The sequence below is a fragment of the Alosa alosa genome, chromosome 14, assembly GCF_017589495.1.
Source record: "Alosa alosa isolate M-15738 ecotype Scorff River chromosome 14, AALO_Geno_1.1, whole genome shotgun sequence".
Classification (NCBI taxonomy): domain Eukaryota; kingdom Metazoa; phylum Chordata; class Actinopteri; order Clupeiformes; family Clupeidae; genus Alosa; species Alosa alosa.
In genome coordinates, this window is record NC_063202.1 from 18,454,013 (window position 1) to 18,471,512 (window position 17,500).

The following is a 17,500-nucleotide window of genomic DNA, read 5'->3' on the forward strand; positions in this document are numbered from 1 at the left end:
ATTGCTGAAGTTGCAATGAATCACAATAATCTACACTGAAGTTACAAAAACACCACTTTGTAAGCTATTGTCTCTTTGATCCGGATCAATAAGTAAAGCACCCACTTCCTTTATATAGCGAATTCCCGATTGATGCACGTTACTGATGCGGTTTACTAGTTAGCCTACAAACTCAGGTGCTGCGCGTCGGGAGTTCTCTGCCTCCGCCTCGTCCGTTAACCCTTAAAGGAGTACCGTCACACCGGTGTGACGGGAATGTTGGGAAATTAACATTCTAAAGAATATCTGGGTTCATTGAATTCAACATAGAATTTTAGAACCTTCAATTGTTGCGGAACTTAGAACGTTCAAAAACCTACACCTTTAAGGGTTAAGTGTGAATAACGGGACACTTTGGCGGACATAGTACATAGTAGACAAGTCCTAAATTATGCGATAGCGAACGTCAAAAAGTCTAATTGCTCCTTATGAAATGGACTGTCATAGCCGTAATTTAATCCGACCTGAACTAAATCGCGTCCTCAGCTGGCTATAAACGTGCCTTTTAGGCTCTCAAAAGTGTAGCTTATAGCCTACATATGGACACAAGTGTTTTGTTAAACTATTCAACCGTAACACTTGCCATCACGCATGCACCTCTCCCTCTCTCGTGCACTCACACACATGATGGCAAAGCATCCTCTTTGTGACCGTAGCATAGCCCATTGTGTAGGCCTACTCTATGAAAATAATTGCCATCACTCAGCTCTTGGATTAACATGATACACAGGATTTACACTTGCAAGTGATGCAAGTTGATGGACAATTGTGTATCAAAAGAAGAAAGAAAAGTTTGCATAATCAAATGCTTTTGAATTAAATTTTGCAGCATATCGCCTTTACTATCTACCCCCCTTTTTGACAACTGACATATCGGTTTTACATATTGGTTATCGGCCTCCTGTTTTGGTAATAATTGATATCGGTATCGGCCCTCAAAAAACCATATCGGTCGATCCCTAGTGTAATGCTGCTATATTGGACAGGGAGACGGAAAAATTGTGCTGTCCAGTGTCTCCCACACACACACACACACACAGTGGATGGAGAGAGACCTAAAAGAAAGAGAGAGGAAGAAAGAGAGGAGGTTGAAGGAGACACAAGAAGATACAGAGAGAAAGGAGAGGGCATAGACGGATAAACCTGATTAATGGGGTCCTCCATAATGACTTATTGTAGCATATGGTTTGTGAACGGTTTAGTTGGCCAATAAGGTTATATACATTTGACAGGTCTATAAAGCTCCTGAAATTGAAGAGAAAAGTGAGAAACAAAGAAAGAAGTATATCACAAGAGAGAAAGACAGGGAGAGAGAAAGAGAAAGAAAGGAAAGGACACAGACGTAGGCATGGACGGTGCACGGAACCGGAACCAGAGCCGGAACCGGAACCAGAGCCCAAGCCCAAGCCCGAGCCCGAGCCCAAGCCCAAGCCCAAGCCCAAGCCCAAGCCCAAGCCCGAGCCTGAGCCCGAGCAAGCCCAAGCCCAAGCCCAAGCCCAAGCCCAAGCGAGGCTGCTGCTGCTGGGAGCGATGGAGTGGCGGTGCAGTGCTGGGTAGTGCGGTGTCTCCCTCAGCTTAGCTCAGCTAAATCCGCTCACAGCATGTTCATCATTAGAGAGCAACGCTGATCTGGACATGGAGGCCAGAGGAAATGTCCACCACACTAATGCACACTAATGAAGATCGCCACAGAGAGCAAGCGAGAGAGAGAGAGAGAGAGCCAAGGGAGGGAGGGAGTGAAAGACTGATGGCAAGGAAAAAGTGATATAAACTAATGAAGACAGAGAGGGAAGAAAGAGAGAGCATGACAATGGAAATAGACAGAGAGAAGAAAGAGAATAATGCTAAGGACACACTGTATCAGATTGCAGGAATTGAAGTGGATTTGTCTCCTCCATTGGTTTGGACAAGGGAAGATTTAGTTCCTGTTCTCAGTGAGGCTGTCTGACAGGCTATGGGATGGAGCACCCACGACGGTGTCTTGGGTGCCTCGCTTTCTGACTGATGGCAACCGGAAGAGGCTGCGTCTCTGCTAACATCGGGGTTGTAATTTTAAGGGGAAGAAGGGGAAAGGCAGGAAAGCTTAAGAAGATGTCTGTGTGCTGTGTGTATGTGTGTGTGTGTGTGTGTGTGTGTGTGTGTGTGTGTGTGTGTGTGTGTGTGTGTGTGTGTGTGTGTGTGTTCCCAGGGTCTGTGGGCTTTGGCAGCAGCATAGACAATAAGAAGTTAAAAATGGAGCTGGCTTTGAGAGTGTGAGCTCAGAATAGCCCTGGGCTTTTTCTGGCCCTGGGACTCGGAGAGCTGATTAAAAAGCAGTTGGGCTGGGTCACTGGCTGGCAGGATGTGTGTGTGTGTGTGTGTGTGTGTGTGTGTGTGTGTGTGTGTGTGTGTGTGTGTGTGTGTGTGTGTGTGGTGGACTTTTGTTTGAAATGAAAGCATGTGTGCACATGGGTGAATGTGGGGAGTGTGTGTGTGTGTGTGTGTGTGTGTGTGTGTGTGTGTGTGTGTGTGTGTGTGTGTACTGGGGTAGATCCCGGTCAGAGTGGTTGCTCTCTCACTAGCTGATTGATTCCCAAGTGTCAGAGCAAATGAAAGAGTGTAAACCTGTCTGCCCATAGCCCAGCCTGCCTCCTCCCTTCATCCATCCCTCCTCCCATTCTCTCTTCTCTGTCTCACTCTGGGACAGATGTACGTACATTTGCGAACGTAGCGTTATCAGCGTCATGGACACACCACAGATTGCGAACGCTGTCAGACCCAAGTTTCTGTCGTATTTATCAATCGTTTAATCCTTAGTGTAAACTGCGCCTTTCACTGCCTTTCTCCGCCCATAAACGCAATTTACAAACGTCCACAACTGAATGGCATCGCCTACATACAGTACAAGCGCAGTTGAATGAAGTTAACTGATGACAACATTAAAAAGAATCAAACGTTTAGCGATCATGAAATAATACCATACATGATAAGATATAAACAAGCAGGGAGATAATGAAGATCAGTAGTTCTACTCAAACTACTTATGCACGTAGGCTATGGAAAATTGGTCAAATCTAGCAAGTAGGAAAGTTTAAGTGAATGACGTGAAAGTGAAAGTAAGACCAAGGCCAACGAAAGTTAAGGTTGCTTTTGGTAGTACAAATACTTTCACCACAAAAACTGGTGCTCTAAATAGCGATTCTGTTGTCTTTGAAAGGTTCTCTTATTGACGCATTGAACTGCAATTTGGATTAACACCTGCTTTTACAAGGCGGTATTTAGTATTTAGGCGCAGAATAGATGCACGCTTTCAGGAGCAGTCTTTGTACATACCGCGGAATACATAACTAGCCGCTCTTTACTCTTCCCCCATCTTTTTACGCAAAACTCCCACTTTCCCCTGGATCCTCCCATGAATGCATATGCATGACATGACAAACGCAATCTGCCACTTTCAGCTCCCGCGACAGGCAGTTTGCGCTTTTACATCATTGCAGCCTGTTTGTACATACCGCAGAATGATTTTACACGACATTACTGCAGACAACACGCCTGAAGTGGGCGCAAAAGCGTTAGTACATCTGGCCCTCTGTCTCTCTATTCACAGTAGTAGTAGGAAACACAACATCTACACGTGGCAACTACTGAAACTAAAAGGTGTCCAAAGGGATTAGTAACATGTAGTACTCTTTCTCTCTCTCTCCCCCTCTCTACACAGCGGACTCTTCCCTCGTTTGTTCTCTGTCTGAGCAGCCTGGTCCAGGGAAGCCCCCACCAAGACCCTCATTAATCATCGTACAGGACAAGGGGGCCCCCTTAATCCCACCACCACCCCCACCTCCTTCAGAGGCCCCATAACCCACCCACTCCCACACACACACACACACACACACACACACACACACACAAAAAACTCACCCCAGCCCCCAAACTGTTATCGGGTTTCAGTGGCTGTAACTGTAGCACAATAAACACACAGAAAAAGTGAGAGAGAGAGAGAGAGAGAGAGAGAGAGAGACAGAGAGAGAGAGAGAGAGAGAGAGAGAGAGAGAGAGAGAGAGAGAGAAGGGGAGAGGGGAAAGTGGAAAGGGCAAAGAGACAAAGACAAATACAGACGGAGAGACTGGTAAGCAGAAAGAAAGAAAGAATCTGTTAAGCTGTAAGTGTGTGTGAGCAGAGACGTTCTAATGAGGAGACACAGCACTTAAAAATCCTCAATAGAAATGCATGGGGTTATTTTGTAACAGCAATATGCCCGTTGTCTACACATATCCCACGCCTTCCTCGAATCAAATGTTGTGTTGTGAAGACATCTTCCCAATCATGTGTTGTGAACTCGCCACTGGAGCAAGATTGGTATCGTGAAGCCTTGCGCACGCGCATTTCTGCTGAATAGGATGCCCGATGAGCAGGGCTCCGAACCGGTTCAAGGAACGAAAACGAAAATCGAAAACGAACGGAATTTTACGAGGAGCGAAACGAAACGAAAAACAAAATGGTCTTCAACTGTTCCGAACAGAAACGTTATTCTGAAATCCACAAAACGGTTAATAGATTTTTTTTTTTCGTTCTCTATATATTTTATAAAATTTCACAAAAGCATATCCTGTCAGGGAGACTATTTCGGTTGTGCGAAAAAAACAAGCCCCGCCTATGCGTAATAGCCTATTTTGCCTGTCCGCGCCTTTGTCGTTTTAAAGTCGGATTTGAAATGTTTTTGCTAATTATAGCCTATTCTATGTAGAAGAGTTAAATGGGAAATTTGAGATAGGCCTTGTCAGCAACAGACAGGTTCGTTTATAAACAGGGTTGGAATTATAGCTAAGCCTTTGAAGATCTCCATATGGATAAAACTTAGGCTACAACCAGGTAAGGAGTTAAGCACGATCCAGAAATTTTTTGATAAGAAATTATTTATAGGCATAGGTTAGGCCTACAGTAAGTCTGTAGGCTATGGGATGGATAGCCCATCTGAATGTTTTTGGATGCCGCCTGTGATTTATTGTTTTTGGGCATAGCTACGGTATAGGGCATAAAAAAAAAAAGGTTTGGTTCCTGTTGGTGGTCAGTTGAGGCCATGGGTCGGTAGGGAATTTCTTTTTTTTCCCCCCAGTCGTCCCCGTAAGGGATAGGTAGAAAATCAGTCCCTACAGGATTTCACGAGGTTTTTTGAGACTGTTACGACCTAAAATGGCTGGATGGAAGTTGCGGTGTTTTTAGCTGTTTCTTGTGGAGAAATTGCGGGAGGAAGTGAAAATTGCAAAAATAGTTGCGATTTTTTTTTTTTTTTTAATTTAGGGTAATTAAGGTTAGTAAGACCAAAATCACACTGATAATCTTGATGCTTATTAAAAAAGGATAATCAAAAGGTAAACAGTAAGGATTACAAAAAATCAAAGTAGGCCTACTTTATTTGTGAAAATGCTTTGACTGAGGTAATTCACAAAGCGGTATAACCTTTCGTAGAACTGTCCAAAAAAGACAGTCACCTAAAGAGATGGCATCATGTCATATGTTTCTATACATTCATATATTTTGTAATTCATATTAAGTTCATATCTTTTTAATAATTCATAGTCTGTGGCCTGCATAATTACTAATAGCCAAGTAAGTATCTAGTAATTTCATATTGATTTAAACTATTTGACTACACTTAATGTCATTACTTAATGTCATTACATTGGTGGTGTACGTCTAATTGACTGCCTGCCCCTTTAAGGACGTGAGAGTAGCCTAATTACATTTCTGAGTGGATTGAAGGCTTGCATCTCACTGTGTTCGCCACGAGTGTAAATCACTTTTGCATAGTGCATTACGATATGTGGATGCAATTGGGAATGTATTCTATGTCATTAGTTAAAATAAATGTTGAAATCATTCTTGGATCATAGAAGAGATAAATGTCTTGCAATTTTATTAATTTCTATGATTTTGGTAGCACTACTCAAACTAAGCCCACAAGCTAGCAAACATGACATAAGCTAAAAGGACATATCCAGGTAAACATTTGCCAATGGGTTGCATAGCCTACTCAAATGTCAGTAAACCAAGTAGGCCTTAATTAACTTACTTTCACAGCCTAGGTAGTTTAGCAACACCAGGTTGAGAGATGCAAGTAAGCAGATCATTAACGTTAGCCTTCTATTTATGGTCATCAAAACTGTAGAGGAACGAACACATTAGGGCAGTCTTTGGTGTCATATGCAGAAGGTGCAAGTAAGTGTGCCATCTGGCTCAATAGTCTGCGCGAGGGACCTTTGTGGTAGGTGAAATTTCACGGTGAAACTACGATGATTGGTCAAATTTGTGAAAAAAAAAGTTGCGGTGTTTGGACAAAATTGTGAGTGCCTTGGTAAGTGATCTAAAACAATCGCCTTCGCGGAACAGCTGTGCATAGGCTACTTTGTAAAAGAGAGAATACGCTCATCCCTATACATAACGCAAGGGGTAATTAATGTAATTATAGTTCGCCTTTTATTTGTGGATTTATTTCATGTATTTAGTGTTATTTCTTTCCCAAGCTCATAAAATAAATTTGGGTCGCACATAAATTGACAGGGTCGGTCGGAAACCAGAACCCAAGATTTTTTTTTTCTGCCTAGGCTAAATCAAGGGGAAATAATGAGTACGTCTATTCTAAGGTAAAGTCCACAAAAATAGACTTGATAGGCCCGCCAAACACTGCCGGAACTTTAAGAAGGAACGATATTTTATTCGAACCGTTCAGGACCGATATGTTGGTGGCGGAACGCATGCAAGAACAAAAACGTTAAACATAGGCCTACCTGAACCGTTCGGAACGGAATGTTTGAAAAACAATTTCGTTTTCAAGCCCTGCCGATGAGTGCCCAAAAGGCGTTGCTATATGGCCACCAAGTGGAGGGACTTGCCTAAAAGGACTTTGGTGTGAGTGTGTGTGTGTGTGTGACTGTGTGTGTGTGTGTGTGTGTGTGTGTGTGTGTGTGTGTGTGTGTTAACTTAAACCTGTATAAGTGTGTGTGCTAGGCAGAAGTGTGAGTTTGAGAGTGTGTATGTGGGTCAGGTGTGAGAACCCGTGGCAGCATGTGGAGGTGTGTGTTTTTGTGTGTGTGTGTGTGTGTATTAAACATACACACACAGATTTATTTGAACACAAACAAATTGATTCCCCAGAGCCTAACTAGTGTAGACGGAACACTTGGTGAGTCATAGGGGGCTGACCATTGGTGCAGATGTCAAAGGACACACACACACACACACACACACACACACACACACACACACACAGGATCGCCACGATTCCCACGCCTTGTTTATCATCACCATGAAGGTTTCCATGCATTAAGGGCAAAGTGGTCAATGTAAGTCCTCACCAGCAGCAGACTGCTGTGAGATCACCACATTAAGAGCTGGAGTACCGCTTCTCAGCATCTGGAACATCAAAGCGGACCCTGGAACACCTGAGAACCGGATGGGCTCCAGAACCAGCTGTCTGGGAGACAGCGGCACCACAGACAGGGAGCTCAGGAGTTTTGGGTCTCTGTCTGTCAGACTCTAAAGTCTATTCTTATTGTTTCAGTCACTTTCTTGGGTGTTTGGGTGCTCGGATGCCAACACCTGTGTGTTTACATGCATGCATTCTGTTTGTCTCTAAATGCTTGTCCGCAAACTCAAAGATCACTATCCACTAAACGACCCCAGAGAGGCATGACTTCAGTCGCATCGTCAACCTGTGGACGCCTGTCTCAAATCTCGTGGGAATCTCTCAGTGATCCGTTCTTATACAAACAGCTGCAGAAAAACACAACTAAAACAACAGAGGTAACACCTGCCTGAGAGGCCCAGGGAAGTGGCACCTGTGAACACACACACACACACACAGTGGGGCCACTCTTTTTTTTTTTTTTTCAAACACTTGTCTACTTGCTTCTTCTGCCCTCCACCTTCCAACTCTTCCGTCTTTCTTTTTCCTCATTTTCTCCCATTGTGTCATTAACGCCTTCGCCCTCTGTCTCTCTTTCTCTCTGCCTCCTCCTTCATTCCATTTTCATCTCCCTCTCCTTTTCTCCATCTCTAGCAGCTCTTCATCTTCCTCTCTCACATTCTGTCTCTGACTGTCTGTCTGTCTGTCTATCTCTACCCCTACTTAGCGCAGCCTCTCTCAGCGCCCCCCCTCTCGCACCCACTCCAGCTGTCCATCAGGACTGGAGCTCGTTAATCATACACTGAAGGCCCTGCTGACAGGGGCCAGACCCTTCTGCTGGTACCCTGCATCACACGCGAGAGAGAGAGAGAGAGAGAGAGAGAGAGAGAGAGAGAGAGAGAGGGAGGCAGAGAAGCAGAGAGGAAGGCAGAGCAAGAGAGCAATTGTGTGTGTGTGACAAAGAGAGCAAAAGAGAGATATATTGAGTGTGTGTGTGTATGACAGAGAGAGAGAGAGAGAGAGAGAGAGAGAGAGAGAGAGAGAGAGAGAGAGAGAGAGAGAGAGAAACCCCTACCCCGAGCCTTCCAACCCAAAACAAACACTTTCCCCATCTGCCCTGGTCACTACAGGCCGATGGACAGACCAAGAGAGGAGAGGGGGACGGCAACAGAGGAGTGAGGAATGGAACATTCCACTGTTCCAATACTGATATCCTACATTTAAACATTCCACTCTGTTCTAGTACTGATATACTGCATTTAAACATTCCACTCTGTTCCAGTTCTGATATACTGCATTTAAACAGGTCATCAGTGGACATGAATGAGTTGGCTTCATTCATCTGCGAATAGTTGATACCACAAACAAAACGTCCAAGACAGTGAGCGAAAAAAGTTGCCTAATAGATGAGCCTGAAGCCTGAGCCTGCCTAACACAGCGAGTTGGTGGGCTGTGAGAGGGAGCTGGTTGAGGTTAGTTAGTGAGCTTGGGCCTCAAGGAACAGGAAGAGCTCAGACGCACAGCGGAGCACGGAGGCGACAGAGAACAACCACAGGTTATCTCATCTTGCATCAACCTAAAGCCTTTCTCTTATTGTTCTGGAGCAGTGGTTCTCAAAGTGGGGAATAGAGACTTTAACATTACCAAAAAACACTTTAACATTACCATTTTGCCGGGTTGATGGGTCAGGAGGGCTTGAAAATTCCCCACCACCAAAGTGGGGAGTGATGGAAAATGTTTGAAAAGCACTGTTCTACAGAAGTGCAGAGAGAGGAGCTGAGATAGATAGATAGATATACAGAGAGAAAGAGCGAGATGGTTAGAGAAAGAAAGAAAGAAAGAAAGAAAGAAAGAAAGAAAGAAAGAAAAGAAAGAGGTGAAGCAGATGGGTGGATGTGGTGTGTGGAACTTTGGGAATGAGAACGGGAGAAATGGGACATGAAGAAAAAAAATGAAACACTGAGAAAATGTTGACAAAGTGTGATCCCTCCCAAAAACACCCATAAAAGGACCTCCATCTTGTGTGTTTTTGACAGCTGGTGAAATTCCACAGTGATGAACACACACAGACGCTCACACACTCACACACACACACACACAGTGAGCTAACTACTTCTCCTTGCTGTGGAGCAGATTGAGGTGGAAGAGGGATTCTCTTGTGAGCTTCCTTCCTGTGCTTCCTGTCTCTGTTTCTCAAGGACTCGCAGAGGATGGCATTCAACAGAGCTCAGTGGGACATCACTCCCAGCACAGGCTTACGCACGCGAGGATTCATACACATATACACACACACACACACACACAGCATAGAGGTAGACTGGGTCTTAGTCTATATCTATGGCTTATATTATCTACAAGCTCTAACCTGAAGCCAGTCTTATGCCTGAATTTATTTCAGGCTATTAGAAAAGGTCAAAGGAACTTAAGTCAGCAGGAAAGCAAAATGCAACTGAATGCATAACATCGGAGTGGAAGACAGTTAAACATGTACGCTCAAGCACACACATGCAGGCCCACACACCAGGACATGCACACACACACACACACACACACACAGCAACTGAATGGGAAGGCAGCCAAGCAATTTGTTCTGTGTGATTAAGTTCCCTGCTTTGGACAGGGAGGTCAGCTAAGCGTTGCTCAGGAAGGAGGGGAGGGGGGGGGGGGGGGGTCTACACACTTTCGGAGAGGCAGGGGCAGGCAGAGGATCAGGATCATAGTGTTTGAGTGTGTTCAGTGTGTGTGTGTGTGTGTGTGTATTGTATAGATCAACAATCAACAAGAAACAAACAAGAAACAAACCCACAAATATAAAGGCCCTGGAATTCCCCATGGGGGCATTACTGAAAAGAAGAGGAAAAAGGGAAAGGCTCTGCAAAAGCATGAGAGGGTGTGCTGGCCTCTGACCACATATCAGTCACCCCGGCCAGTCACTTTAAGGGGCCGTGCACACGACGCCGGTTTTTGTGAAACCGGTGAGGTTTTGTTAACGGTTACCGCCTTGCATGTACATGACGCCTGCAGTTTAGGAGACTGAAACCGATAGCTTTTGAAACCGGCTTCCGAAGTGGGAACTTTTGAAACCGCCCGGCTAACTTCGCCCGTGTAGACTGTCAGAAGCCGCAACTTTATGACGACATAGCCCCACCTCTCAACTCAGCCGACCTTAGCACCGACCTGACATGTTGCTTGTCAAAACAAACCAAACCATTTATTTATCATATTAAAATGTTTTTCTTTCCCCTGTCATGATTTATGTGCACAATGTAGTCTATCAGCCTTTAGTGGCTAAGTTAGAAGCACACGTTACCTTAACTTAGTTAAACATTAGCTTACTGCATGTAAGTGTTTTCTCCAGTGGTGCTCAGACCTAATGCAATGCATAGGCTAATCATTTGAAATTTCACATAGCAGTCACATACCTTGAAAATTAACTTTATTAGTTTAACAGTTGAATTGAAAACCGAATTGTCTGTAGTCTCTTTATTTCATGCGACTGCTTAACCAGAGCACTTATTAGACATTCTCTGGCTTAACAAACTGTTTTAACAATGTTTTTCTACGCGATTCGCGAAAATTATTGTGAAGCTTCTGCACAGCGGCGCCATCGACTGGTCTGGCATATGCACTACAGCACATTTAGCCGGTTACACCTCTGTGTGTACGCGCGAGGTTTTTTCTTGCCGGAGTCGTTAAAGGTGTGAAAGCGGTAAGAGAAAATCCACCCGGCGGTGTCGTGTAAACGGCCTCTAAAGCTGAAGCAGAGCAGAAGAGATGGCCAGTAGACTGCTTGCTACAGGTGGTATGAGGTCTCAAACTCCCACACACACACACAGACAAACAGAGTTTGCTAGAACAGTGTGTGTGTGTGTGTGTGTGTGTGTAACAAATGCCACCATCTGACCAAGCAAAGCTGAGGAAGGACAAAGGCCACGCCGCCAACTCTGCTGCAGCCAGACCCATGCTAACAGGGCCAACTCTGCTGCAGCCAGACCCATGCTAACAGGGCCAACTCTGCTGCAGCCAGACCCATGCTAACAGGGCCAACTCTGCTGCAGCCAGACCCATGCTAACAGGCTAACAGGCCAACAGGCTCTCTCTCTTGCTCCCCCTCCTTCCCTGAGTCATCAGGGTTTCCACACTATTCCCTTGAGAGGCATGGAACGGTGCTAAGCTACCCCTCAATATGGTGCAGGTATGTGAACGTGTATCTGTGTGTGTGTTTACAATTGTATGAGTGATTTGGCCACTCAAAACATCTATGATAAACATATTACAAACACAAACATCATCCCAACAGGATAATAATTTCATGTTTCCCACAAGACAAGCTACTATTCTCATGTAGCTCCTTGTGATCTCTCTGGAAGAAAACAGCCTCCCACACAGACAGAACACAAACATGCTTAAATCTACATCTGCCTGCGCACGCATCCACACACACATTGTGACATGAACACACATTTGTGTATGCATAAACAAAGGACTGCACAACGGCTATACCGCAGAAACACACGCCCAGGAAATGGCACTTGCGGCGCACACACACACACACAAAGCTGATGATATGCCGGGGAGATCTCCAGAGGCATGTAATCCTGTTGTGCTTAATGCTGCTTGAGGCTGTGACACGAGCCCATTCTAAATGGACAAAGGGGCCCCACGCGCAGGGGTCACACCAGACCTCGTCTCCATGGCAATTACCCGCCGCTTTGTGTCGCCACTAAACATCTCTGTCATCATTTCTCAATAACCAAATCCAGCAAACAAGGCGGGCAGGCGGGCGGGCGGGCGGACGGACACACACGGACACACACACACACACACACATATACAGCCGGGGATCCTATATACACCTAACTGCTGGACATATTATAAAAAGCCTGTGGAAGTCCTCATATCATTTGTGTGCTTATTGCATAGTTGCTCATATATGCATGTTTCAGAGTGTGAATTCATACTAAACATGTGTACTTCCTGTGTGTATTTCTTGTGTGTGTGTGTGTGTGTCATTGATAGGCAACTTTGGATTACACCCTGTTTATAGACAGGCTGCCAGCATCTCTTTTTCTCTGAGTTTAGTCACAGCCCTTTTGATGAGGCTAAACACCTGTCCCTGTTGGTCTTTAAGTGTGTATCCGTCTGTGTGTAAACAACTGGGTTTCCATCCGAGTATTTTGACCATACGGATAAGAGTTGGGTTTATTTTTTTTTTTTTTATTTGTCATTTTATCAGGTGTCTCTGTTAAAGTTTCCCTGAAGACATTACATTTGTAACCCACAGCTGTTCACAAGTCCACCCTTGAATAGTAAAGTATAATAGAGTAAACTAGTAGAGTTTAATTTATACAACAAACAGAATCACATTTAGCCAAATTTCTATGAAAGTGCATGAAGGATACAAATGAGTTTGATGGAAATTCAGCTTGTGTGTGTGTGTGTACATAAGTGGTAATGACACTAAGCAGGTAGAAGAGTCCTCACAAGTATTTTAGAGAGGGAACACTGGAAGACTTCTTTCACCAAACCCCCAACATCACCCCTAGATCTCAAAAGCCCAAACCCCACCCCACCCCACCCCCACATATACACACCCCAACGGACTTCTCCTTAACTCTAAATCATCAAGTTGCTGAAGAAGAACTTCCACTGCATTTGCTGACAAGAAATACTGTTACTGTTACAACAAACTGTGGGCCATTATGCTTTGGCTCCATTATGCTTTGCATTGGCTGGTCAGTCCAGTGGACAAGTAGAGCTCGGGAAGATGATCTTCAATGACTTACCTCTTTTCTGCATGAAGGAGAAGAGGTCGTCCAAAAACTCCTTTCTTTGAGGGTCACTGTCTAGCTCATACAGCTGATGGACAATGGATAGAGAAAGAGAGGAGGAGAGAAAGAGAGAGAAGGAGGGATGAAGAGGAGAGAGAGAGAGGAAGAGGAGAGAGAGAGAGATTTAATAAGTGCACCTCCATCTAAATGACTGTTTTGGCAACACTGGTGCTCATAAACATGGCAGTTATGTTAATCCGGCTGCACTGCGTGAGAAGCCGCTTTTAATATGGTTTATGATCTGACTCACATGTCCTGTTTTTCCCCAATACAAGCATGGGGGCAATTGGATCACAAGCAGTATATTATGTATACACTGGTCACATATGTGTATATGTGTATGCAGTGAGTGTGAGTGTGAGTATGAGAGAGAGAGGGAGTGTGTGTGTAGCTTGCAGATGTTCTGTGGATTTTTACCTTAGTGAAGTCTCGGGAGGCCTCCCCTCTTCCCTTTGGGCTGTCTGTGTCGTCCACCCAGGCTGCACTTCCATTCTGCAGAGACAGAAAGACAGAGTGATCAGGATGGATGGCTATATGTATACACACAGGCACAATGTTCCCAGGAAACACTAAATAAAGTTGTGTTCATGACACCAGCCTTTCTCCCTGCAACACACACACACACACACACACTCCCTCTTTGCCCCTGGTCTGGCCTCTCTCCAGCTAACATGGGCCATGTGTGTGAGGAAGCTGACCCCATTCCTCCACTATCCTCTCCTCCCTCAAACCCCCCCCTCCAATACTTCTCTCATTCTTTCGCCCAAGATCTCTCCCTGGCCCCCCGCCTGCCCCTCTCTACAACTCCTTCTTATTCCATCCCTGTCCCTTCAATCACGCCATTCCATCTAACCCTTTTCCATTACTTCTACATACATAACCCCCTAACCTTTTACTGTTGCCCCCTAGGAGGGAAAAGGGTGGGGTGGGAGGTAGGGGGCAATTGCCCCTCTCTCTTTCCCCCCCCCCTCCATGCACACACACACAAACACACACACACACAAAGCACTCCAGCACACAGCCAAGTTCACGGTGAAGGGGGCAAAGAGAGCGAGAGATAGTGGGGGCAGGTCAGGGGATCAGCGTGTGAGGGTAAAGGGAACAGGCGGGGTAGGGCCAACTATTCATTACAGCAGCACAATGCATGAGCACACATGACGCACAGAAGACAGAGGGGGAGCCCTGCCAAACAAAGACACACAATAACAAGACCGGTCAAAGAGGAGAAGCAGGAGAAAGACAGAGTAGAAAGACCAGAAAATGAGAGCGGGACAGGGGGGGTGCTGGGGTTAGTATGGAGATATCAATGCAAGTCTCTCTCTCTCTCTCCTTGTGTGTGTGTCAGGGGCCCGGCGAGTGGCCTCCTCAGGAAGACGGAGGGGTACTGAGGGGTATATGTGGGCTAGTGGTGTATGGTATGTGCCGAGCAGGAATTTCAGCCCCCAACACCAAACCTATAAAAGACCAGTGAAAACCCTCTCTCTCTCTCTCTCTCTCTCTCTCTCTCTCTCTCTCTCTCTCTCCTGCTCTCTCTCTCTCTCTTCTCTCTCCTGCTCTCTCTCTCTCTCTCTCGCTTCTCTCCCGTTCTCTCTCTCTCTCTTCTCTCTCCTGCTCTCTCCTGTTCTCTCTCTCTCGCTTCTCTCCCGTTCTCTCTCTTTCAGTATGTGCGTAACTATGCATGTACTTTTGTATGAGTGTATATGTGTGTGTGTGTGCGTGTGTGTGTATGAATGCATGTATATGTGCAATAGTATAGATGAGTCTGTGTGTGTGTGTGTGTGTGTGTAGTGACTAGGTGATCAGGTTTCACCTTTGGGGGCCTGCGGTCAGCTCGTCCCTCAGCCCTCCACTCACACTGAGCCTCAGGAGACAAAGGTCACCAATACTTTTAACACCTCAGAGGACGCTGGCTACCGGTTAGCCCCCTGACACTCACAGGGGCTCACACACACACACACAAGGCACGGAGAGGACTCACTACGTTCTCCCAAGGCCTATTCCAAAAAAACTGCATTTCTGAGCAAAATGTATTTAAGTACTACCAACAAAAAAATTGCAAAGATGAGTGCAATCCAAGGAAACACTGTGCAGATGTAATACATTTATTATTTCATTTACCTATATAAATGTCATCATTAGAAGGTCTCTGTCCGCTGTAATGAAGGACTCTGACCATTCAAAACAGATAGATTTTAGTTAAAGATCAGATGCACATAGGAGTGTATTTTGTCCTTTGAACACAGCATTTATTAGCCATCGTCTGACACAGTTAAGGGCATATGGAGCTCTATGGATGACCCTTGGCCAATGCCCAGTTAATGTTTAACTCTTATGGATGATCATTTCAAAACATTACAACTACGCCATATACCCATCACCTGCCTCTTCTATCTAGTAATAAAACATCTATCTAAAACTATCTAGAAACTATTCAACTCCATATGATTATAAGGGCACTGCTATTTTACACATTTGATCCAGAAAGCACATCAGACATACACACACACAACTTTTTTAGCAATTCCACCCCATTTAGCTTATAAATAAATAAATTAAAAAAAACACATACATACATAAATACATAAATAAATATTCCTTTTTTTAAAGCTAAATGGGGTGGAATTGCTAAGACATTTAGCTAATCTCTTATTGGGGCTATGACTGCTCATTAACAGTGCTGAGCTAATCTCCTAGCAGCATATTGCACAAGGGCAGTGGGCCCACCATCCCCCTCCAGCATAACAAAGGACACAATTGACCACACAAATGACCGAGTTAAATGATTATAAAACTAATAATTGTACTCCAACGTGGAGTAGTTGAACTTTAAACTTTCTAAAAAATGTGGAATTTGAGATCATTGAGGGCACCTATAGGTAAAATAAGCCTTAGTTAATTCTTAATCAGCGATTGAGTCATTCGCATGAGTAACCAACACATTACTTATTCAGAACAAGCCAGCACCTGTGTGTGAAGGTAGGAGGATATTCAGCTGGGAATTTTCCATCTAGTAACACACACACACACACACGATACATAGGATACACAGGGAAGATACTTTTGCAAATACACTCACACTGAATCAACACTGAACGTAAATCACTCAACACTGCATGCGTGTGTTGGTGCTGTGTCCACGCATGTAATTGGGCATGTTTCCGGAAACATGAGATTCAGGCACTCACGAAGGCACGTATGTGGTGCCTAACCATAACAAATGTGTAAGTGTGGGAATGTCTGTTTGTCTCAGTGTTTACAATATGTGTTTGTGCATACCAGCATGTGCATATATGTTATAGCCGACACATTTCCAGTGTTAAGCATCTTCTAATGTGACATATTCAACAACCTGCAATTTGTTGTCTGCGACGTTACACGGGCTCCATGACCAAAAAGTCTAAGCATGTCAGAATTTTTGGGGAATCTCCTACGACTCCCGTGTTGACAGACACTATGACGACACACGATGAGAAGGCTACGATAGATAGGCTACATGATCTTGTATTGTGGCCGATCAAGACGCAGGCAAGAATTTGGGGTTCTCCGACCGCCTAGTCTGACATGGTCAATCCTAAAAGACCATCGTGGAAGAAAAAAAAAAAAAAAAAAAAAGTGTAGTCTGCATAGGGTATTACTCTTACACACACAAACACACACACAGCTCTGTCTGTCTCCAGAATGCTGAAGTGACTGAGGGGATACTGGCCTCCACACAGGCAGCCCTCTCCTATCGAACATCATAAAGCATGCACACAACCAACAGATGTCAACACACAGCCTACACAAAGACTGGGAAACCGTTAAGACTTGGGGCACAGCTTTGTTGTTATTTAGTGTGCATATGCATCTGTGTTATGTGATAACTTGAAAAACTATAAGAGATGTCCTGACACAACTTTAATTCAAAAACAGAACTGATATAAGGATGACATAAGTTTTTTTGTGGTTTTATTAATGAAATAAATTAACTTTTTAAAATGCTTGAACTGACCACCTTCTGCAAAAGCAGATCAATGACAAACTATACCATCATACTATACCATGCAATACCATCATAGTGTGTGCAGAGACACCGAACACTTTTGAACATTTACTTTATGTCTGAAATGACACATTGACGTCAATCTGATTCCTCTTCATGGTTAATTCAATAGGAAGGGGGAATGTTCTCCTCAACAGCTACATTAGCGTTCACTGGAGCTTGGATTGAGGGTGCATCTTGTAACCCCATGATAACTGGATGGACAGA

The 17,500-nt window shown here is 44.6% G+C and overlaps 1 protein-coding gene across 1 annotated transcript in view; it reads right to left on the reverse strand.

Annotated features, from left to right (window-relative positions):
* The window catches only part of LOC125307250 (AT-rich interactive domain-containing protein 3B-like), a 61,907-nt gene that overhangs the window by 20,058 nt on the left and 24,349 nt on the right, over positions 1–17,500 (reverse strand). Inside the window, exons 4-5 of the mRNA XM_048263119.1 lie at positions 13,669–13,743; positions 13,207–13,279 (exon numbers count right to left, since the gene is read on the reverse strand). Of these exons, the coding sequence (XP_048119076.1) occupies positions 13,207–13,279; positions 13,669–13,743 (148 nt within the window). The remainder of the gene's footprint in view (positions 1–13,206; positions 13,280–13,668; positions 13,744–17,500) is intronic.